Source organism: Nesoenas mayeri (genome assembly GCF_963082525.1).
Source record: "Nesoenas mayeri genome assembly, chromosome: 18".
Lineage (NCBI taxonomy): Eukaryota > Metazoa > Chordata > Aves > Columbiformes > Columbidae > Nesoenas > Nesoenas mayeri.
Window position 1 is genome coordinate 2512164 of NC_137566.1, and position 24173 is coordinate 2536336.

The 24173-nt window shown below is 54.3% G+C and overlaps 2 protein-coding genes across 5 annotated transcripts in view; both read right to left on the reverse strand.

The window, feature by feature from the left end:
* RABL6 (RAB, member RAS oncogene family like 6) overlaps positions 1-14375 on the reverse strand; it is a 61279-nt gene extending 46904 nt beyond the window's left edge. For 2 of the 4 annotated variants that reach the window (XM_080356123.1, XM_080356125.1), the window contains exons 1-3: positions 13869-14375; positions 6660-6794; positions 57-104 (exon numbers count right to left, since the gene is read on the reverse strand). In XM_080356123.1, coding sequence (XP_080212249.1) covers positions 57-104; positions 6660-6794; positions 13869-13998 — 313 coding nt within the window. In that variant the 5' untranslated portion in view covers positions 13999-14375. Of the gene's footprint in view, positions 1-56; positions 105-2155; positions 2295-6659; positions 6795-13868 lie in introns of those variants that run through there. The other 2 variants (XM_080356124.1, XM_080356126.1) reach the window with 2 other exon arrangements.
* A 1174-nt stretch (positions 14376-15549) lies between these two features.
* Positions 15550-21367, reverse strand: AMBP (alpha-1-microglobulin/bikunin precursor; the record flags this gene model as incomplete). Its single annotated transcript, XM_080356175.1, has 10 exons — positions 15550-15581; positions 16857-17033; positions 17198-17365; positions 17452-17530; positions 18415-18452; positions 18983-19084; positions 19542-19655; positions 20175-20251; positions 20506-20648; positions 21260-21367. 10 exons carry the CDS (start codon positions 21365-21367, stop codon positions 15550-15552), a joined length of 1038 nt encoding a protein of 345 aa, XP_080212301.1.
* Positions 21368-24173: the final 2806 nt, after the last annotated feature.

Here is a 24173-nt window from a genome sequence, read left to right on the forward strand (position 1 = left end):
TTTCATTAAACTTGAGAAAGAACAATGAATCTCCATTAGAAAGTGATAAATCTTACCTTTGTCAACTACATCCCACACTTCAACTTTAACAATATCGTCAGTGGCTGAAAGCAGAACAAGAACACGACGTGTTAGAAAAGGGTTTCAGTGGAATGACCAACAGCCAGCAGAGCCAAAGCCAACATTGCCAAAAGAGAGTGAAAAACCCCCACACATAACCAGAAGGCTGCTGAAGGTCCAAATTGTGCACTAAAACTCTGCTCTCTCTTAAAGACTCTTATTCACACAAGTGACAGTGAGATTTCCTTGATCTTTTATGTCAGATTTGAAACACGTTATAAGTATTTTGTGTAGATTCTTCTCATAACACACAAAGGTTCCCATATTCTTTCAAAACTATATATACATTTAATTCAGATAGTGAAGTCTGGCCTACAAGCAAGGCACACACCTGCAAAAAAATGAACATACACATTTAAGAAAGATCAACCTTACTACCAGCATCTTCATGTCAATGTGACGAACAGTGCAGGCTGTGGATACAGAAATCCATTCTCTTTGCAAATTTCAAGTCGCGTTTTGTGAAAAGTAAGATATTAGTAGCGATTTCACCTCCTGACAAGCTGCAGCATCAGTAAATTGTAAGCAGTGACATATACTTGAGTTGCTAAAACCTGAAGCAAGACAATCCAAATCGTAGCTCCAGAGACACCACTGCTGGCAGCTTCACCCTCCAATGGCACGAGTGGGCAGCTTAATGTTTCTACTGCATCCAAATCAGTCCGGTCTTCATGAATTTGCTCCAAGAAACAGCTGCTTTTTGGAAATGTCATAGACTACAAAGCAAAAGCTTGTGTTTGGAGCAGCTCTGAACGTAAAGCAATGGAACAGGAGGATCATGTCTCAGAGGAGAAAATAATCTCATGAGAATTCAGCTAAGCAGTATTGTCCAGTCAGGAAACATTTCCTCTGCAGAATTCACTGCTGGCTTAACATAAATGCTTCAAAATATTGCAAAGACCGATTGTGAATAAAGAAAAACTTTGGTCCTCTGCTTCTGGAGAATGATCCTTTTTTATATTTATGCATGAAGCAAAATCAGCCTCTGTTTTTCCTCCTAGAGACTCCCGCTTATCTTCCCCTTTGCCAGCAGGGCCCAGGGCAAACGGGCCTCATGCAGCCCAGGCTGGGACGGGGCTGGAAGCACAGCAGGTGCACAGCAGACAGACAAGCGCTGATCTTTGGACTGGGTCGAACTTCAGAAACGGTCCTTTGCTCCCAGACATCTGGGGCTGGACAAGCCCATCCTCCCCACTCCCTTCCCTCTGCATCAGCTCCGACTTTAATCCCGCGTTGTCATTTTATAGGTTGGGATTTCCTCTACTCTGCTTTTAATCTCCCTTGAGCCTTGTCTCACTTTCCCGTTCGCTGTGCTGCTCGGTGTGTGCTGCCATGCGAGGTTTGCTTCCATGTTCCCCACATGCCCACATTCCCCCTACAGCCCATCCCTTCCCACGGGAGCTCTGGACCCATCAGTGGGTCTGTGGCTTCTCCCAGGTTTGTGGTCCATGCTGGGAAAGAGCATCCTGCTGGTCCCAAACCTTCTCCGGAGTCTCTGTCCACTTTGGTGGTTTGCACAGCAGTTGGACCAGCTTGGGGAAGAAGTCCTGTTATTTCCAGGCTGGACATGAGGAAGAAATTGTTTACAACAAGAGTAGTGAAACACTGGCCCAGGTTGCTTAGAGAGGTAAGAGACACCCCAGACTACAGACAGTGATTTCCAGTGACCAATGGACTAAGTTATTAAGTGTGTCCCTAAGTGTGCAATAGTCCCCCCATGACATAGGAATGGGTGAGGATACATGGAAAGCATTCTAAAGGGATGCGATGTAGCAGGATCACCCCCTCTGACACAAAATTTTAGAACAAGAAAGGTGAATGCAGGAGTCACAGCCACGTCAGGCTGAACAAGAAAGTGTCCAATGTAGGGCTATGAACTGGGATTTGTAGTTGCAATAAAGAATTGCAGGGGGACTCGTGCACCCCAGGCTCAGATGGCACGGAAAGCACAGCAGATGTACAGCAGCCCAAAGTCCTTAAAACTCTGCTCAAACCATCAAGCCAGACTGAAGTCCAACCGCTCCCCATGACTCACCAGCCTGGCACTGAGCTTACGGCCGGCCAGGTGAACGGCTGGACGCGATGATCGTAAAGGTCTTTTCCAAATGAAGTGGTTGTGTGACTGTGCTGACACCAGGCCCTGGCACAGCCGGCGCTGCTGTGCACCGCGCGCTGCTCCAGTCCATGGTCCGTTCAGGGTGCGCCGGGACCAGCTGCGGTGGGTCTGCCCCAAATCCACACCTGCAGCTGGGACCGGCACTGCTGCTGCTGCCCCCGAGGGACAAGGGGACGGACAGATGAGCAAAGTCAGTCCTGGCGCTTTCAACAGTCAAGACTTTCTGCAAAAGGACAGGAGATTTTCCTCTCTCAGATGGCAACCTCTGCAGAGGCACAGGAGCAGCCCCGAAGGCTGCTGGTTCTTCCCAGCATTAACAAGGGGCTTCTGCAGAGAATATCACAGAATATCATAGAAAGTCCTGAGCTGGAAGGGAACCAAGCAGATCATCAGTTCCAACTGCTGTCCCTGCACAGGACACCCCACAGGTCACTCCGTGTGTCTGAGAACGTTGTCCAGTCTCTTCTTGAACACTGTCAGGTTGGGGCCGTGACACCTCCCTGGGGAGCCTGTTCAGTGTCCAGCACCTCTGGGGGAAGAACCTTTTCCTCATGTCCCACTGACCCTCCCTGGCACATCTGCTGCCGTTCCCTGGGCTCTGTCACTGTCACAGAGCAGAGCTCACCCTGCCCCTCCTGCTCCTGCTGAGGAACCTGCAGCCCATGAGCTCTGCCCTCAGGCTGCTCTGCTCCAGCTGAACAGACCCAGGGACTGCAGCCGCTGCTCATCCGGCTTCCCCTCCAAACCTTCCCCAGCTTGCTGTCCCTCCTCTGGACACTCTCCAGCAGCTTTATCTCCTTTTCTCCTGTGTCCCCAGCGCTGCACACAGTGAATGCTGCAGGTCAGACCGCCCCAGCGCAGAGCAGAGCGGGACAATCCCCTCCCTGCCCGGCTGGCCGTGCTGTGCTGGGTGCACCGGGACACGGGGCCCTCTTGGCTCCAGGGACCAAGGAGTTGAGGAGTTGAGCCATTGCCCCAGGCAGACCTGCTCTACACAGACCTGAGGGGAAGCACAGAATTTCACAATTAGTTGACTAATGAGATCCAAGAAAACCATTTTTCCATGTGTTTTTATTCCTGTCAGCATCAATGCTCCTGCTGGCTCGTAGCCAGCAAGTTCTCCCTTTTCATCACCAGCTTCATTCCTGATTATCCTGAACACACAAGAGGATAATTACTTTAGTGCTGCTGTGCTGGCTTTGGTATGACTCACACACAGCCGTGTTTCACCTTAACAGCTTTGGAAGGCGCGTCGCAGCAAAAAGAGTGCCAACTCATCCCTTTAACTCTCACTTGGATTAGCACAAACCAGGCTTTAAACCACTCAAAAGATCTGCGCTCAGCTGCAGTTTGGCTGAGCGCTCTGCAGCCGGTGCCACATTAGGACGTTGCTTTCCCAGGGGTGTGGGAAGACTCCAACTGCGAGAAAGCTCATTTAAATAAAGAATCATTGCTTTATGGGTGGGTTCATCACCAGGGGTTCACAGGCCCTCAGACATATTTACTCTCATGCAGTTCAGGTCCCAGGTCCTGCGGAGCAGAGCAGCTCTGCCATTCCTCACTCCTGGCTACAAACCATCCAAAGGATTTGAACAAAAGGATTTGCCAGTTTTTATTCCAGACTCTCCTTCTGAGACTGCCAAACAGAATTAAATTGGTGGCTAGCATAACCTAAAAGAACATTCATTAGGGTCAGGAATGGTAACTCCTTACTTGGACTCCAAAATTACAGATACCCATTACAGAGACAATTGACACAGAGAAGTAATTTTGTTCATTCTGAGTACAAAGAATTCCTCGACCTTTATTAATTCCTCCAGAATAAAATTTCTGAACATATGACAAGGTGGTAGGTTCCACATTTAAAATGTGACTCTTCCAATACCAAACACTGTAAGAATCCCTCAATATTTGACAGCAACTTCATTAACATCCGTAAATATTTGCTGACAGCTACCTCATAATGTTTATTCAAGGTGGCTTGAGAGCATCGTCACAGGAAGAACAAACTCCATTCTTCCTCTGCGGATGAACTCAGCCAGCGGGGCGGCAATGAGACCCGCGCCAGCTCCCCGGCGTGCCCACAGCACCCAGCACCATGGCAAGTTTCACAGCAGGAAACGTTCCTTTCCATGCGTTTAAAATAGGAGGTTACTTTTCAAAACAAGTTTTAATAAGGTCAATGGAGAATCTCCTATACTGATGGAAATTATTACTAAGGAAGTGATACAGTGTTTTACAACGTAAAAGAAACACAACTGAAAGGCACAATTCGATGTGCAGCTTTCCAGATATTTTGACTAGCTTGGCAAGACTTCACCTCGAGGAAAGTCTATCACCACATGCACACATTGCTGTCAACTCTAACCAGCAAGCCCTACAAAAATGGATCACAGAAGTGTTAGAACTAAGCACCAGAAATAACAAATGCACCTGTAGTTAACCCATCAGCAAAAGCCAGGCTGATGTGTAGCTGTTTTCCATCCACGTTGAAAAAGCCAGTGCCTAAGCCTCAGCTCCCTAAGAGAAAACACAGTCCCTACAATGCACAGAAACACAGGAGGGGACTGCATCGTTCTCCAAACAACTTTCTGCACATATACAAAAGCCTGTGTACATGCAGTTTGTATACCTGTCCATGTACACAAAAGCAATGGGTACAGATAAGCCTGTTAGAAATCAAATGCCAGGATCCCAGGCTGAATTTACAAACAGCACTTGTATTACCTACATTGATCGGAGAGAAAAACTCTGATGTTTTTACCCATGATATTGCAGAAAGCCACAGTTCACATTAAGGGCACTCTTTGAACTTGGATATCTAAGAAAGAAGCATTTAATTTCTTATTCTGATCTAAGTCTGTCCAGGCTGAAGCATTCAAGTTTCATTTTGGAGATAGTTTCCATCATCCGAACAACTTGTATGCTGCACATTGACACACGAATGACCGATGTGTTATATTCTGAAACAGAGGAAGAGGAGTGTGGGGGAACAACGCCACAGCTGTAATAGACATGCTGGAGGTTTTGCTGCAGATGGGGATCACCACTGCATGAATACTGCAGATCTGTCAACACCTTGTGCCACTTGATGGGCAGAACATCAGAAAGACGGTACCCAAAATAAAGATACTTTATGAAGACATGCAGAAGCCAACAGGTGCCCCTCTGCATCACCTGTGCATGGAGAGTCCCCGTGAAAGAATCGGAGAAGCTGTAACACCAGGCTTAGCTCAACATCAGATGCTGAATGAGAGAAAACCTCTAGTCACACTGAGCATGGACGACCTGTTTGTCTCGCACATCCAAGGCAAATCACAACCATCCATGCTTATAGACCTTTTCAACGTTTGCCAAGAGAGAGCTGGCTCATGGGGCTGGAGTCAGAGCTGGAGGGCAAGAGGACACCAGCCCGAGGCAGACGCTGCTGCACTCACCCCGCGGCTCCACCATCGGCAGCACGAGACTTGAGTATCGCAGGATCATCCAGCAATACAAATGTGAATGGTGAATTAGATGAAGCACCCGATTTTGGTGTTTACCCAAACTGTATGGGTTTTTTTTCCAGCTGCGAGGAGGCAGAGGGGACCTGATTCAACAGGAGGTCAGAGTGGTACAGACAGGCAACGTCTGACAATGGCAAACTAACCGCTGACCTTTTCTTAAAGCAAAATCAGTCTTACAGAGTGAGTTAATACTGAATCAGTAGTTCACCCCACGAGACTGCTGCATTTTTTATCAGGAACCTGAAAGCTGGACTTAATGAAGTGTTGAATCGTAGCCTTATGCAATTTCAAGGCCTGCAGTGTCTTTTCCAAGTGATAACCAGGGCTTTCAGAGCCCCTTTGCACTGTCAGAGCAGACAGGGAACATAAAAAACCTTGCACCTCATCTCTCAGACTCCAACAAGCACTAAAGAAACCCACTGATACCACACTTCTGTGCTTCAGTAAGAGTTGTTAGTACTACAATCATTTTGAAAACGTCACCTTCACCAGTTACAGGATGCTCCTTATATTAACCAGTGAAAAACTAGTTACCTTCACACTGTTCACTTCTTTGCACCACAGGAACAGCAAAAGCAGGGTTAGCCTCGGAGACAGATTTCCATGAGAAACCTGTGTTCATTAACAAGTCAAGCATATCACAAATACTTCAAATCTTTTGGATCACCTATCCAACATGTTCCTTGAATTGTGGCTTCCAAAACATATCCTTTAGCACTTCTATAGTTTCTGAGTGAAGTTATTCAGAATACGACTGAGAAACTATACATAATAAATTAAAATAACAAGAGTGATGAGAGACCATTTTCTCTCCCAAGCAGACAACAGAATAAAGAAGCAAATGAGGCCGCAGTGGAACTTCTATCCCCAAGGCACCATCCCACGACTGTCACTCCCTCCACCCTCTTCCATCTTACTTTTATAATTCCAGTGGATGCTGGTGACTTGGATCTCCTGAGTTGGAATATACTCCTCAATGAATTTCTTCCCCTGCAGCCGGTGCCACAGTGTGGTTTTCCCGGTGTTCCTGTCCCCTCGGATGACAATTTTCACTGGGGAAAAGAGCAAGCAGACAAATAAAGCTGATTAAAAACAAACTGAAGAATGCTCTGAAAAGCATGTTAACTTTTTGCAAGCATTACTCAGATGCAATTAGCTCTCCCATATGACACAGGCATGATGGGGTTTGTTAAAAATCATGAGCCTCAGTCATTACAATCAGTGTTTATTCAGCTACTCACACAGCTCAGCAGAAAGAACCAACACCAAGATTGAATCTTCAGAATCTGCACAAGTTCAGCGGCCAAGGCTCTGCTCTGCACCTTCACCTCTGCTCTGCACCTTCGCCTCTGCTCCCACCCGCCCTGCCCCTCCTTTCCTTGCCTCTTCGCCAGGCTGCTCCTTCCATCACCCCCTTTATCATCCCCATTTCTCCTTGAACACACCTCGTTCCTTGAAAAAACAGAATCGTAGAATCATTTATGTTGGAAAGGACCTTTCAGATCATCAAGTCCAACACGCTGCCAAGTCCATCACTGCTCCATGTCCCTGAGAACCTCATCTCCATTGTCCAGCCCTCCAGGGCTGGTGACTCCAGCACTGCCCTGGGCAGCCTGTTCCAATGCCCCACAGCCCTTTGGGGAAGAAATTGTTCCCACATCCAACCTCAACCTCCCCTGGCGCAACTTGAGGCCGTTTCCTCTGCTCCTGGCGCTTGTTCCTGGGGAGCAGAGCCCGACCCCCCTGGCTCCAAGCTCCTTTCAGGCAGTTCAGAGATCAGAAGGTCTCCCCTCAGCCCCTGCTCACTTCCCACACCCCCTGCTCTCAGCCCAGCCCATGGGGCAGGTCCTGTGTTCAGAGCTGCTGCTCCTGCGTCCCACAGCAGGGTGACTCTGCTGGTGAACTGGTGAAACTGTTCTCCAGGATGGTGCTGGGAGAGCCGAGGCAGCTCCTGGTGAACAGCACCGCAGGGTTAAGCTCTCCATTACTCCCAGCTTTCTTAAACCGGGGCAGCATCCCCTTTCCCAAGGGAAGCACAGGATGGTGTGTTGCTCTTCAGCTGCTCCAGCTCACAGCGCAGATGGTGGTGGGGAGGAGACAACCCTTGGCAGGGACAAGGTAGTTTATGTTCACACAGGTCTATCATAAAGTGACTCCAATAAATTAACCAAACTGCCTCTGTTGATGGCCACGGTTTGATTCAAATTAAGTACAAATTGGTCTATCTTACACGCATTAGAAACAAGCTAAACTGAACCAAAACAAGCACCTCCCTTGGTGGAGATAAATCCACTTAAACAACAGTGAAATAAAAACGAGAGAAAGTGAGTCTCTGCGGGTCCTGCACGTGTCGGAGGGACAGTCCCAGCCCTGGGCTGGGTTTAGGCACTGCGGTGCATTCTCAGAAACCGCAGCCTGGGATGAAGGCACAAGAGCTTCACTGCGACCGGCGGCGCCAGTCGGGCCGGCAGCACCCACCTGCGCTCGCGTGCGCCCGCAGCAAGGACCGGCAGGGCAGAAATCCACCCGAACCCTCCCAAGAAGTGTCCAAAGTACTATAAACTGTACATGCCCCGGCAAAGTAATTTCTGTAGTAATTAATATCATGAACTTCCCCGAGTCTACCCTAATGTTAACTTGTTCTTTCTGAAAACACTTATTTAAATTTTGTTACATTATGGGATTTTTTTTTTAATTCCACAAGGTTATTGGGAAACATAAGCTGACTCGAACAGAATTTTTATGCTTGCATTTTGAACAGGAGCTATTATCCCCTAGAAAATGGGCCACTCAGGGACACCTAATGGCAGATTCAGGTGATTAGCGTGACATTGTGCATCATCATTTGGACAAGGAAATCAGAGACTGAGGGCTGCATTCTGTACATCAGAGGTTATTGCAGGCATCTCAGAGAATGGTTTAAGAGGTAAGCTTGAAGGTAAAACAGATAACATACACGTATTCCGTGGGAGAGTTTTGTCTGGTGAAACTTTGTGCTGCAGTTCCGCTGTGCATTCGTTGTTGCACACTGAGAGGTACTGCTGCTTGTTCTTCTACAAAGTTACTTATTAAAACAGCAAAAGAATAACAAAGGCAAAAATGAACAGAGATGTACAGGCTGACTGCACTTACAGGTCCCAGAGCATCTCTGCAGAGACAACAAACTGTTTCTCATGTTTCCTGTCGCTCTGTGTGTGATTCTGTTTCCTGCTTACAGATGATGAAATAATCAATGGAGAATTCCTTTGATATTTCTGAATTAATGCAGCAAGCCCATGGCACAGCCAGAATGACATTCCGTTTGTCCCCGGTAAAACCCAAACCCTTCTCAACGGTCCCCCTGCCTACCACAGAAAGCCCTTTTAACATTCATATTCTCCCATGAAGTGCAGCATGGGAGACCGAAACAGTGAGTTTTGAGGGACGAATAGACCTGCCTTAGTTAGGCTGCTCTCAAGGTGCAGCTCAAGATCACTCCCAGAAAACTGGACTGTGAGCTCTCCCCAAAAGGGGCAAATCTTAACTCTCTTTGGACTTTCCTAGTGCCAACAGCATTATTTGTGCAGCTACATATTGAGTGGGATCAAGGAACAGAACGGGCTGAAAAATAACCCCAAAATTCTGCATTTTCAGATTTCTTCTCTAGCTCCAGTGCCAGCTGCGTGAGCTGTAGGAGCAGCACACGGGGGGCACGGCTGGAGCGGACCCTGACCCCCCCACACCAGCAGCTCCAGTTTAACCAGTGGAGCGTCCTTGTGGCACGACACGCTCAGTCTGAACAGGCCCAACGGCCCTTTCCAGCTCCAGCGCTCTCCACGGCAGGATCTCTTTCCTCCTACACAGCAGATGAATTTTCACTGGCTTTTTTCCCTGAAGAAAGAAAAAGTCTTTAAAAACAGAACAGGAAGAAGGCAGGTGATGCGAGTCATTTTTAGCAAAACAAAATCTGTATTTGGGCCTCTGGCTGGGACAGGTCTGCTCGGTGACAGGAGGAGCCAAGCGAGATCCGGCACAGGCAGGGAGTGCAGCACAGGCCGGGCTGCGGCTGCACGGGAAACGGGACAGTAACTACAGGGGAGGTTTGTACTGGTACCCGTGGCACTGGAACAACTGCTGCCTTACTTTGATTCTAAGCTGAATCGGTACTGACTGCACACAGGCAAGGGTTTGTAGCAAAGACAGGAGAATCACCTGTGGGAAGAAGGGCAGGGATGGGGATAGATCAAGATGTGAGGAAAAAGCTAACAAACCACTTTATTCGTAGTGTCACTGCATCAGGAAAAACAGAGCAATTTCCATCCTCCAGATGAGGAAATGGAAGCAGCGCAGTGAAGAAACAGGCCCAGAGAGCAGCACTCGCACCAACTCAGAACTAGAAACCTGAAACTTCCAGCTCTGCACATGTTCCTCCAGAACACAGCGGCAATGAAGAACTCAAACCGCAACAAAGGTGCTTATAAACCAGACATGAAGGGTCACAACCTCGTCCTCATTAAGGTCTTCGGGACTGTGACTATAAGGCTGCAACTCAAATGCTTTAAGCTGGTTCTGCTGCCAAAGGCAGCGCACTGGATCTGCAGACACCTCGGCCCACCCCGGGAACAGCACAGACAGCGGCCAGAGCAGCTTCGCCACACGTTGCACAAACACCCGTGTCAGCCCGAGGAGAAAACGAGCAAAGGTGGGAAGCAGCATGAAGAGGGGAAGCCTTTCTTCTGGGAGTAGTGCGGAATGAAAATACTTAACAGGACTACATCAGAGTCAGGGAACTACTACTCCAAAACAACTCAAAGGAAGGACTACAATACTCACCAAGAGGATACACGGTACTCATTAAGTTTCATCTTTTAAATCACATTTTAGACAGAAAAGTAATACGGAGAGGGACTGGGGGGAATTCTTGGAGCTACTGACTTTGGTATTTGAGCACTGGGAGGTTCGGGGCAGCTCTCGGGAGCGCAGCCCGTGCTCCATGCGCAGCACTGGGGCTGCCAGCTGTGGGTAAGCTGGACATGGCGCTGGGAGCCGAGTCCAGAGCAGAAGCTGCACCATGTTCTGGGAAACAGGACGGATGGATTCAGACCTATAGCACTTCCACGTCTTCTGCTCCTGTCACCAGTGGATAACTCCCAGGGACTCTTGGCAGGGTAACCCCACCAGAACTGGCCAACATCACCTCACACAAACTTTCACGTTTGAGTCACCTGGTGCTGGTAACTCCTGGAATTTGTGGCACCGCTTCCCAAGGAATGAGATCCACCTCCGCCTCTCTGCAGCACCCTCACCCGCTCTGGTCTGTGCTAGCGGGGATGCAGCAGGCCTGCTCCACGTCAAAGCTATTGCAAGCAGGAAAAAGTAAAACACAGAAAAACCCAAGCAAGTAAGTTTTTCCAAAGTTTGGTTTCCCATCCAGGGAACCATGAGCTCTCGTAATCACAAACATGGTACAGACTGACACATCTTTATCTCTGTGCCTTCCACAGCATTTGGTGAACACTGGTCTTATTTGGGTCGTGGTACGTGAAACAGAAGAGCCCCGTATGGATGAGAAAGAGCAAATAAGGGGGGTGTGCTGGGAATGCAGTATGAAAATGCTTTTGTTTAGAAAGAGGGTGTCCCCGCAGAGGAAGCGGCTGCTGCTGAGGGCTAATACCAGCCTTCGCTCTCACCAGAAACCCAAACCTGCCCACCCTGCAACGTCTTCCTTTCCAAAGCTGAACCGAGTGGGAGCCACACTGTCAGTGTGAATAATTTTGGTTCAACTCAGAGGTGGATGCTACCCAGTGCTTGTAATCCTCAGTGCCATTAAAACACATGATCTTCAATATCACCTCAAACTGGGGGGCTGTTTGGGTACAAAACGTACGTGAGGGCTGTGAAGGCCAGGGCAGCACAGCAGGTCCTGGGCCCCGTGGAGGCACCCAGAGCCAGGTGATAAGGCCCGTGTCCCGGCCACGTGCTGCCCGCTTTATCAGCAAGCAACCTGAGGCATTCTCACTCACTAAATATGTATCTGGGAATGAAACAAGCTTCAGCTCATGATTGGTAACGGCCTGTGAAAGCAAGGAAACATTTCTGTAAAACCAGTCATCACAACACCCTTTGGTTTAGGTTTAGGCAACTCCGGAGGAACAGACGAGCTTGAAAGATCTGTGAGTGTAAAGGCGGCTACCAAACACATTTGGCATTCCTCTGCTGAACAACATGTGTTCACTAAGAAAGACGCACTGGCAATGCACAGGATCTGCAGCTCTCCTTCCTGAGCAATGGCCCTTGTAATGACATTCCTTCACACCCCCCTTCCACCAAGACCATTATAAGCACCATGCTGGAACCTGGCCCACCCATCCAGCGCCGGGGCTGTGCAGGGCACTTCGAAGCCCTTTGTCAGCCTGCCTGTGTCTCCTATAAATATTATCTCTCAGCAATCCTGGGAAGAGTTACTATGGAGATTGGAAAGCTTCCCTTAAGGCAGTGACAGAAAGCTGCAGTTCTGTTCCAGATATGAAAGCAGTAACTAGAACACAAATCCTGGTAAAAGAGGGACAAACCAAAAAGCCTTCCCAAGGCTTTCAGCAACAAGACAAAAAGCAGCAAAGCTACAGTTGGTGGCCTTGTTGTGTGAATGGGAGCAGGTACACATCCACACAGGTTTGTCAACACGTAACAGAGTCGTCCCTGTCGATCGCCGTGCCAGCAGGACGCAGCCGATCCGCTGCTGCCCGCAGCACAAGCGTTCGCTGTCTGAGGAGTCAGCTCCTTTCTCTTACATAATTCACAGGCTGGTATTAGGTGCCTGCTCTCAGCCATGTAGCAGGGAGGTGGGTGGATGTGTTCTGGTCTGTGGGCTGCACGAAGCCTCTGCACAGATCCGCGGTCCCTCCCCAGATCTCCAGGTGCTGTTTAAGGATGCAGTGCTGCATTCCGAGGCACAACATGCCCATCCTCACCCCCTGTTTGTCACTGGAAGTCTCTCAACAATAGCACTGTGCTTCTGTTCACATTCATGACTGCTTGCTAAGACGCTAATTTTTTAAATTAAGCACTACTGGCATATCTAACAGATGTGCTGTGGATAAAGGCACCAAATGTTCTCCCTAGTAAAACAGAGAGCTTCAAAACATCCATTCAAAAGCACTGTCAACAGTGATAATCCTACACAAAGCAAAAAAAGCCTCAAACCCCAGTGTGCGAACCTCTGCCTTCACATTCTGTTTCAGAGGAAGATCCACTATGAGCTCTATTTCTACAATACGTGTGTCCTTAGAGATATTATCCAGCGCCACATTTATGAATCAGTCTCTTTCCAAACGGCCAGCCTCTCGGCCTGCTGCAGTCTGACTTCCCCGCCTGCCCGGGCCCACGCACACGGGCTGGTCCTCCCAGCGCTCTCTGGTACCATCTCTGTTTTCAGCAAGGACGACGTAATTACCATCCCCATCTCACAACTGTTACTTTAGGATGTATTTCACATACGTGTAATGTCCTCCTGAAACATTACATTAGAAATGACCTTTACTGAGCTTCAAGGGAAAGACGTGATCCTAAGCCTCAACATCAAAAGGAAATAAATTCTGAAAATGTTCCCTGAGAAAAGAGCAAACGTATCAGTTGCAGAAACATAAGGTCTGAATGAAATTATGTATCAAGGGCACATCACTCACCTTTTATTAAAGCCTGACAGGGCAGAGCTTTTCAAAAGACCCTTATCATATAACCACTAAAGCTTAATTACAAATACCATTACCCTGGGCTGCGGGAAGGTCACCCCCACACTCAGGGGAGTTACTCTCTTGATGCTTTGACTGACAAAAATTGATTTACAAGGAACTCTGTCTAGTGCCCCGCCAGCAGAAAGCCGCAGCCTTCGGGACATGTGCTGAACCACAGGTTCCCGAGTCCCGCACGGAACGATAAAAGTTTCCCAACCCTCACTCCTCCCACGCTTCCCTAAGCTCTAACATTTAATTGCAAACTTGGCGTTGGGGAACACTGGCAAAGGCACCGCCACGCACAACGAAAGCGCTTCCATCTCCATTTCCATCTCCATCCCGCGGTCCCGCCAGGTCCCCGGGCGGCGGACGGACGGACGCGGCTCAGCCCCGCACCCCCGGCCCCGGACTCACTGTTGTACTGCACTCCCTTGGCGAAGCGCCGCTGCAGCGCCTGGTTCATGGACTGCAGCCCCGCGGGGATGTTCTTGTCTCTGCCCGGGGGCTGCTCCGAGCCCACCAGCTTCTTCAGGGCCGAGAACATCTTGGTGGTCCCGCTGGGCTCCACCGCCGGGCGGCGGGCACGGGGCGGGCAGGGCTCGGGTCAGTCAGCGCAGGGCCGGGGCTGCTCCGGCCATGAGGGGCGTCCCGGGCTGGGCACGGCGGGATGCGCGGGCTCGGCCCGGCCCGCCACGGCAGGGAGGGGGCTCAGCCGGGGCCCGCCGTGTGCCGGGGGCGCTAACCGGGCATGGCCCGGGCAGTGCGGGGTCCTGCCGGCAGCGGACCGGGTTCGCTCAGCGGGCTCGGGTTGGCTCGGCGGGCCGGGGTTGGCTCGGCGGGCCGGGGTTGGCTCGGCGGGCCCGGTTGGCTCGGCGGGCCCGGTTCGCTCAGCCCCGCCAGGCGGCCCGCGGGCCGCACGGGGCTCCCGCCGCCGCCGCCATCTTGCCTCTTCCGCCGCCGCCGGGGGCCGGGCCGCGCGCGGCGCCGCTACGGCGGCCGGCAGGGGCCAGCGCGGCCGGAACGCGACCCCAGCGCCGCTCGTGACCCCCGGCGGGTGACCCCGTGACCCCCGACATCCCCCCGTGGGGCTCCAGGGCTCTGTGACCCCTGCAGTCCCCTCCTGGGAGCTTCGTAGCCCCTCAAGCCGTGACCCCTACAACCCTTGTCATCCCCTCCTGGGACCCCCCAGCATCCCCAACACTCCCAGTCCTCTCCTGGAACCCCCACAGCCCACCTGTGCCCCCACACCCCTGTAATCCCTTCCTGGAACGCTTATACCCACCCCCCCAAGCCCTGCGTTCCTCTTCTGGGACCCTCACAGCCCCCCGGGATCTCCATAACCTCTGTAACCCCGTTTGTGATGCCCCCAATTTCCCCCTGTGATCCTCACAGCCCCGTAATTCCCTCCTGTGACGCCCAATGATCGCCCTGAGACCCACTGTAACATCTCTGATTCCCTGCTGTGACCCACCATAGACCCTGCGACCCCTAAAGCCCACAGCCCTCTCCTGTGACCCCTCAGGGTCCCCTCTGACACCCCACAACCCCCTGCTGTAACCCCCTGTGGTCGCCATCCCTCCCCATTATCCTTATCCTGGTCCTTGACTGGGTTCCCCAGGTCCCACAATGCCCTCCCCAGTACAACCTTGATGCAGCAAATGTTCACCTTTAGGAAGGAGCAGGCACCCATTTCCCCCTGCTGCCCCTCTCCCAGCTGCCCCACACCAACCCCTGGGAAATGGGGGCCCAAATCCCATTCCTCGGGATGCCCTGAGCCCCCCAGTGCCCCCCTTGGCCACCCCAGGCCTGTGTGGGCAGTGGGGCTGGGGCGGGGACAGAGACTCAGTGGAAAGCAGCTGGTAGCCCACAAAGGGGGGAGGACATCGCATCAGGGAGGCCAGTGAGGACCCCACAGCATCTCCTGCCCCTCCTGGACACCCACTCCGCTCCCCACCAGCTTGAGGATGGACACGGGGTTCATTGGTCACACCAGACATTTACTGCTGGGGGCATCTCCTGCGCTGGCACCGGCAGCTGCCGGCAGCCTGCGGCCAGGCGCGGGTGCGGGGTGCTGGCGGCTCGTCCTCCGCCCTCGTCAGTTGGACAGGTGCAGAAACTGCTCGTCCTCTGCAAGCAGAGAGGCACAGGGTGACGGACAGACCTCCTCCTCGCCCCACAGACGGACGGCGATGGCTGATGCTTCCCACTTTGTCCCTGCTGTCAGTGCTGGGGGAAGCTGTCTGGACCTTCCACACACCTCATGCTGTCCTGGGATGTCACTTCATGTCCCACCACCCACCGCGGTGGCATTAATGCACTTTACATTGGTGATGGGATACTAAAAGATGAGCTTTGCCTTAAGACACGTGACTCTAGCCCCATCTCCCATCTGTGGGGGCATGATGAACCCCTGGTTCCGACCCCCCGGACCAGGCTCGCCCGGGCTGGCTGTAGCTGAAGACCCTCGAGCTCACCCCTCTATATGGAGACATTTCCCCTGCCACACTCCAGAAAACCTTCTTGTCCATCTGTCCCAAGGGCAAAGTGTGTTTCCCACAGAGGTTCAATATGGAAACCCCTGCACTGACTAGAGCTGGAGGGTCTGGCAGGTGTCACACAGAGAGTACCCCCATCGTGGGGACCCCAGTTTGGTCCTTATTCATTGTCAGGGTCCCCCACCCCCCCGCCATCTTTCCACACTGGCATCCCCTGCCTGGGTGCTGTCACACCCACTGGGCCCCACTGCCCCCCAGCCTGCTCGGGGCCATTCCCCCTTTTATCAAGAGGGACTTTGAAGCTGACTCCTGGCCTCGGTACATCTGCAGCCTGTACGGTCCCCTGGGTGATACTGTCTGTAGATTCATGACCATGCTCCTCAGTCCATCCCAGCACCCGACCCAGGACAGACTCATCCCAAGCACAGCCCAAACCCAGCCCAGACCCCTCCTGGATCCAGGACAAACCCATTCCAGGCTTATTGTAGACCCAGAACAGACCCATCCTGGACCCATTCACAGCCAGGACAGACCCATCCCAGGGACATTCCAGACCTGAGATAAGACTAGCCCAGACTTATCCCACATCCAGAACAGACCCATTCCAGAGCCATTCTAGACCTGGGACAGACATATACAAGACTTATCCCAGACCCAGGATAGGCCTGTCCTGGACTCTCCAGATTCGGGACTGACCCAAAACCATTCAGACTCAGGACAGACCTATCCAAGACTTATCCTGGATCCAGAACAAGCCCATCCTAAACTCACCCCAGACCCAGGACAGCCCAGTCTCAGCCCCGGGCAGACTCAGCACACCCAGCCCCAGCCTGGAGCAGGACAGGAGATGGTGCAGCTGCAATCCCGGCTGCCCCGGCACAGCACGGTGCGGGCAGGGTGTGGGTACCTGCCAGTGGAGGAGCCCCGCAGTACTCCTTGCACTCCTTCTCTGAATAGAACTGGTTCCCGTTGCCCTTGCAGCCTCCGTAGCTGAACGTGATGCACTTGCCCTGGGCAGCGTCGAAGGCCCAGCGCGTCACCGGTTTCTGGCAGGGGCCCGGGACAATGGGCAGCCTGCAGGCAGCTGCAGGGAGAGGGGCTGCTCTGAGGACAGGGGTTTCAGAGCCCTCCACTACCCACAGGGATGCTGGACACGTGGGGTTCGAGGCCACTCTCAGATCTGCTCTGATGTCTTGGCAAAGGCACCTCCTGTGCCCTGGAGGGACGGCTCCTGGTGGCCCCGCTCACCCTCTGTCCGGCACGCCTGCAGGCACTCCTTCTCCGAGTAGAAGTTGTTGCCGTTGCCCAGACAGCCGCCGTAGAGGAAGGTTTCACAGGCCATAGAGGACGAGTTGTAGAAGAAGCGGGAGAGCATCCCACTGCAGGGCCCGGGGTCCCGGCTCAGCCAACACGAGTCTGCAGGCGAGCGAGACGCGGGCTGTCGCAGGCAAAGGGGGATGCGGCGCAGGGGAGCACCCATGCAGCGCCCCCCTCGGACCTACCTTCCTTATTGCCCACGTAAGTGGGCAGGGGTCCCGCGGCCGAGCCCTCCTCAGTGGGCAGGACTGCTCTCCGCGCCCTCTGCACGGGGAAGAAAGCACCGAGCTGCCCTCAGCCCCTGCCTGTGGGACCTGCCGCTCACCCCGTCACTCCCCACCATGGTGCTGAGCTCCCCTTGAGCCCCTGCTGCCCCCAGGACGGGCTATGTCGGGGGCAGCGCTGTTGGGTGCTGCAGCCCATGCAGGTTCCAACCCTCCTTGGTGCTCCCAGCACATCTCCAGCCATTGCTCTTGGGTCAACAGGCTGTGATCCCTCCCCAGCCCTGTGCTCATCCCGGGTGGGCGACAGGATCATGTGCGTTGGATAAACTGTTCCCCAGTCATGGCCTGTGCTGGGGACATGTCTCTGCCATTGCTGATGCAAGGTGGTGTGTCACCTGTTCTCAAGTCAACGGGGTTGTTTCTCCTATGAAAGTCCCATTCCCTATTGAAAATCCTTCTAAACTCAACCCTGTGAGATCAGGAGGTGCTGGGTGACTGCAGCTGAAGGGGCAGTGGGGTGCTGAGCTGCCTCCCCATCCCTGAAGGAGGGGTCCACGTGCTGGCTGGGGTACCCACAGGCAGGGAGCAAGGAGACACCAGACTCCACATGTGGCAACTTTTACCCCATGAAAAAATCCGAGTAGGAAAAGGCTGCTGCCTTCCACTTGGGAACGAGCCCTGGTGCCCACCTGGCCCTTGGGACACTCATCCTGCAGCCTGCACCCGCCTGTGCTCCCATCCTTGCAGGCAAAGCCCATTGATGGAGGTGAAAGAGCATCTCCCTGGGCAGCCAGTGCACCTCCACGGACTCTGTGTCCTGCCCACAGATCCTGGTCCCCAGATACCAGGTCTCCAGTAGGTATGGCTTGGATGGGATGTCCCCAGCCTTGATTCATCTCAGGAGTTCCCGGCTGGACCACTCACCGAGGGGGCAGTTGCCGTCTCCTGGGGGATGCATTCACCTGGCCCAGATGACAGGAGAGAAAACCAGCAACATGAGAAGGGAGGTGTCCTCACAGGCTCATGTCACCGTGGTCCTGCACCATGCACACATGGGACCTTGGGGAAGGGGACACCCTCCCAGTTTCACCCCAACGTTCTTTCCCTCTTGCTGCTTTCCACCTCCCACTTGCAGGAGCATCACCCTAAAATCCCCACACCCACATCCATCACACTAGCACCTTCTGAACCCCAGGCTGAGCAAGGAGCTCCTCAGCTCCTGGGAGCACCCAGTCACGGGTGCCCTGCACCCTCATCCCAGCACAGTGTTCTGGGGTGCACTGACCTGGCAGACCGATAAGGATCCCACCATCTGGAAGCTGGTGGAAACCTGACTGATACATGGCCTTGTCTCCTTCCCGTCCCATCCTAGCAAAGTCTTTGCCTCTCCTCCATCCATCCTGACTGTCCCACTTTCTCCGCAGCCTCGCACACCGGGATGGAGCAGCCCCAGTGCCAGGGGGACAGGCAGCAGGAGGGCTGTGTGCATTACCTCTGTTGGCCAGGACGAAGATGGAGTCTTCAGGGATACCCAGCTCTAGAGCCAGTTGCTGGAAAGACTCGATGAGGTCCTCCCGCAGCTCCGGACTCCTCCCTGGGCGAGGGAATGGGCTGTGAGCAGGGCTGGTGTGGGAGGGGGTCTGCGTACAGCCCCCCAAACACCCGCCAGCCTGCAGAGCTCAGGCAACTGCAGCCTCTTGGTCCTACCCAACTTCTCCTCTGGTATTCCTGACCAGCCTTGACCAAGCGCTTGGACAAAGTGGGTTTAATGTTTCTCAATTTTGAAAGACAGCACCTCCTGCCACTTCAGGGCCTGGGGTTCTTCCAAGCAGATCTTGCCACCTTCACCCCAAGCAATGGGCTGGTTTGGATGTTCATTGTGTGACGTGGCTCTAGGATGAGCCATACGACTCACCGCAGTGCCCAAGATGAACTGGTCCAAAGCACCATGCTCAGGTCCCTCAAGGCCAAGGGGTCCTTGGGGGGTGTTTTTGAGCCGCACTGGCCCGCACCAGAGCCTGCTCACCCACAAGTGCCATAGCCAGACATACCGTACAGCTTCAGAGTGGTGCTCGGGCCAAAACTACTTTTCTTCTTCATCAGAATGACAGCGTATTCTTCATAGTTGGTGCGGAGCACGTAGGACTGGATAGATACATCCCATTCTGGGTGAGACAGAGACACAGGGGACATCATTCCTGCCCCCAGGGAGAAGCAGGGCAGTGTAAGGCAGCCCGAGCTGGGGGCTGAAATCGGGCAGCTAATTGAAGAAAACAGCTGATTTTTGGGAAGGAGACTCTGATACAATTCCTACTGCCTTTAGGCTCACCAGCCTGTTCTTAGTCAAGGAAACTGGAAACTAAGAGTCATGGACAACTGAGATAACACCAATGCTCTGGAAATGTGGCTGGTGGGTCCCGGCCCCCACCTGGGACTTTGGGGACAGGAGGGATCTGCTGGACCAACTCATAGTCCTGTGCGTATGCAGGGCCAGTGCTGAAACAGCCCCTTTCCCCCAGCTTAGCTCCAGACTTTGACTGGAAGTGACCCAAACTGTGGAGCGGCTTCTGAACCTTGCCTTCCTGAACCCTTCCCCAGCCTCAGCTGTGCCCAGCACCGGTTCCCGTCACTTGGCCACATCGCAGCTCTCGGGGCCAAGCGGGTTGGCAGCGAGCCCAACTTACTGGGGTTATAGTAGGTGTATTTGCCAGGGGTGCTGGTTTTCTGGTACTGTCCTGCAATGAGCTTGCAGTCACCTTGCCTGGAGGGAGGAGAAAAACAGCTGCTTGGAGTGATCATGAAAATCACCTCAGGGGCACTGAGGCCATGGCACAGGATCCCCGAAATCCCCTTCCCAAGGCATTGGGTATTTAAGCCCAATCCAGCCCCTCCTCATGGCTTTGATGCCAGCCAGAGCAAGCAACCCCCACATCTTGTCCCAGCCTTGGGGACACAGAGCAGCCCTGGCTGGTGTGGCTTTGGGGCAGGCTCGAGCATCCGCGGCAGCACCCGTACCGCAGCCTGGTGCTGGCAGTGCTGATCTGGTCAGCGCTGGGGCCAGGGCCCAGCACCAACGTGCCCATGCTGAACTTCTCCTTGTAGTTCTTCATCCATTTGCAGGTTGTGCCAATGGCGATGTCGTACCACTTCCCATACATCTGGGGGGAGAAGAAAGGACTGTCTCCACCATGAGCCCTCTCCACCAGGGTGGGACAGCTGGTTTTCTGCAGAGCTGCAATATTCATGGCCAAGAGAGCAACTGCGGGGTGGTGGTGCAGAGTGCCAGGTTCAGAGCTGCTGTGGGCTTTGGGACGCAGATCAACATCGAGCAGGGTTTCCCTGGGTCCCCCGACCACCAGGCAGGGCTGGGGTTGTCAGACTGACATCCCCCCATGTGTTCCAGGAGAGCCCAGACCCAAACACAAGTGTGGGCTGTGCAGAGCCTGGCAGGGACAGGGCTGCCTGCGGGAGATCTCCCAGACACTCTGCATCCCACAGAAATCCTTATTTGTGGGGATGCCTGCGGGCCCTGCCCGCACCTCTTAGTCTGGGCAGATCAATAGATGTTTCGTGGGATTCATCTGCCCAGCTGCTCGGGCTGCAGCTGCCCTGCCAAGGTGTGGGGTGAAGCCACCCCCCAACCAGCGCCCAGGAAGGGCCACGCTGTCAATGCTTGTCCTGCACAGCCTGATGTGGGCAGGAGTAATGAATTAAAGCCTTCCCCCATCCCTTCTGCCCCCAGAGTGAAGGAACCGCAAGCCTCTGTTACCCGCTCAGCCTCAAAATTCTCCTGCACTTGGATATCCTCATCCTGGTCCCCGATGGGGGTTCCGCTGGCCACAGTGAAGAGGAGGAGCGCAAGGAGACCCCGCATCATCCTGGCTGGTGGCTCTGGAGTGCTGCTGAGCCCCAGCGCACCCGCGGGATCCCGGACTCTGCGCTGTCCCCACTGCGCAGCAGCGTGACCTTCAGACCGCGGCCAGCGGGGCAGCCGGCCCGGCCGGGGAGTGTTGGGGGGCGTGGGCAGCTGGTCACCCTGCGTGGTCACAGCAGTGTGGCCCCAGGGCTCGCCACTGCCCTCAGCCATGGGGATCTGCAGAGAGCTGATGTGGGGTGCAGAAAGGGAGAGGAGCATCTCCCTGCAGTGCCAGGCTGAACTCCTCACCCTCACCTGTTTCTACACCACGGCTTGGCCCAGACGTGGGGCCAGGACCTGCCTATTCTCCTTTATTCTACCTTGAGGTTCACATTCCCACCCTGGTGTCCTGCAAAGAGCCCTGATGGTGTCCCCAGACCCAGCGGACCAGCCTGACCCTGCAGAGAGAAGAGAACCTGGGGGCTCCACAGTCCTGCCTAATCCTGACCAGTGTCTGTGGGGAGCGGAGCTTGTGCTGCCTGCTCCCCGTCCTGGGGCTTCCAAGCTGGTGTGAATACTCTGGAGCCATCTGGGTGTCACCCGAGCGTGGCAGGCGTGGGAGGCGCGGGGCACACCGCCCTTCCCCACCACTGTTTGCCTTCACAGGATGATTAACAGAAACCAAACAGCCCGAGGGAAACGGCAAACAGGGCAAAGGGCAGGAGCCCCTCTCCGGTCTGCCCCCAGCGCAATACTTGCAGAGAAGGGCCGGAGCCGCGGCACGCTTGCAGGAGCCAGCCGGACCTTCACCTCTCCTCGCCACCGGGGGCCAGCAACTGGCCCTTCGCGCAGGACCGATGGATGCGCTGCCCAGGCTGCTGGGGAGGCCTGAGCATCTCGTCACACACACGTCTTAGTGCACATCTGGGGTGTCCTTGGGAGCACAGGGGAAATTCGGACGTGGGGCAGAGACCCCTTTAATGAGCCCACCTCCTTAACCCGCCCTGTGCTTCCCTGTCTCCGGAGGAGCCCACCTCGGGCCAGCCCGAGCCCTGGGCTCCAGTCCTCCGAGCTGGGGCTGCGGGGTGCCGGGGATGCCCGGCCGGACCCTCCCGCGCCCCGCCAGCGCTAGGTGGCAGCCGGCGGCAAGGAATGGCAGCGCGGCCCCGCTCCGGCCCCGCTCCCGCTCCGGCCCCGCTCCGGCCCCGCTCCCGCCGCGCTGCAGCGGGCGGGGGAGCCCCGCTGTGCCCCGGGGGCCCTTCCCTCGGCGGCAGGGCCGGCAGGTCCCCGGGCACTACCAGAGCACCAGCCCCGGGAGCTTTGCGAAGCCAGACCGGTGCAGCGGCAGGCAGGTCAGCCGTGCAGCGGCAGCTGCCCACGCAGGAACGGCCATGGCATCAGTTACAGAAATGCCCCGTGGGGCAAAAGTCCCCGGGTGTGACCAATGCAGGACACGTTCCTACATATCCTCTTTGGGGACCAGTCTGCTTTACTGCATATGCCCCCCATGCTGGGACCTGGCAGGGGAGGCAGGAGGATGCGTGACCCTCAGCTGCTTTTGGCTCCCGTCCTCCGCAGCCGGGAGCACAGGGAGCTGTGTCCTTCTAAAGGACAACAGCTGGGGAAGCTGCAGGCATGGGCCACATCCAGCCCAGTCCTCTCCTCTTCCGTACACAAGAACATGGTGTGTGGCTGTGACCATGGGCCTGTGGGCACCATCCTCAGTGAGAACGCTGGGGAGCAGCTGTACTGGCTGCAAAAAACTCATGCACGTTGGCTGTGCTGAGAAAGACCATAGAAGTGGTGCAGCCCCTCCATCCCCCTGTTCACTGTCCTCATTCCCTCAGGCTGTGGTGGCTGGGATCACTGGACAGGGATGGAGAAACTCCCCATGACACCAGAGCACAGGGTGGTGGAGCCTCTGCAGGGAGGGGGGTTGGCGCCCGGCTGGGCTCTGGGCTCCCACGGGTGGCAGCAGCTCGGGCAGGCGGCTCCGGGTGCTCGGGGAAGGATGCTCCTGTGGGTTGCTCAGCCCTGTGGGAGCTGTGGGGCACGAGCAGTAGCCAGTTTTCAGGAAGTTTAGAAAACTCTGGTTTCAGACCACTTTGGACAGAAACCAAATGTAGGGAGAAACCACCAGAAAATTCCTGCAGACCAAATTCCCCCAGCCCCATTGACACTGAAAGGCCCCAGCAGCCCCCGTGGGGCCGGGCAGCGCTGTGGGGGCACGGCAGGGGCGAGGAGGCAAGGTGCATGGCAGAGCCTGGGGAGCACCAGGCACCACGAGCAGCATCCCGAGGCCACACACCCTGACCGGGGGCTGGTGGCACATCACCGGGGGCACGATGGCACCCGTGAAGATGAGGGCCACCGGGCCTCAGTGTTCAACAGTGGGAAAAGGAGATGCTATTTATTTACATGGGTCTGACTCCCCCCCCCTCCGCCCCCACCAGCTGTGTTACAGATTAAAGGAGAAATTCCTGCCTTGTCCTTTCAGTGTCCGTTTATGAACCTGTTATCCATGAGCTCAGCCAGTCCCTTCCTGAACCCACCAGTGTGGCCTGGCTCCTTCTCCCCCCGCAGCAGCAAGCTCTAGACACTCAAAACACACTATGTAAGGAAGTTTTACCTTTTCTCTGTTTTAAACCGCTCTTCTCTGTTTTAAACCCCTGGCCTGCCAGCACTCCTCACTCCAAGGACGGTTGCAATGCTACAGTTTCATGCTCAGCTTGTCCACTACCTTCATGATTTTGCAAGCTTCAGTCACATCCTTGACCTTCCCCTTTCCAGACAGGGGAGTCTCAGCCTTTCCAGACCGCTCTCATAT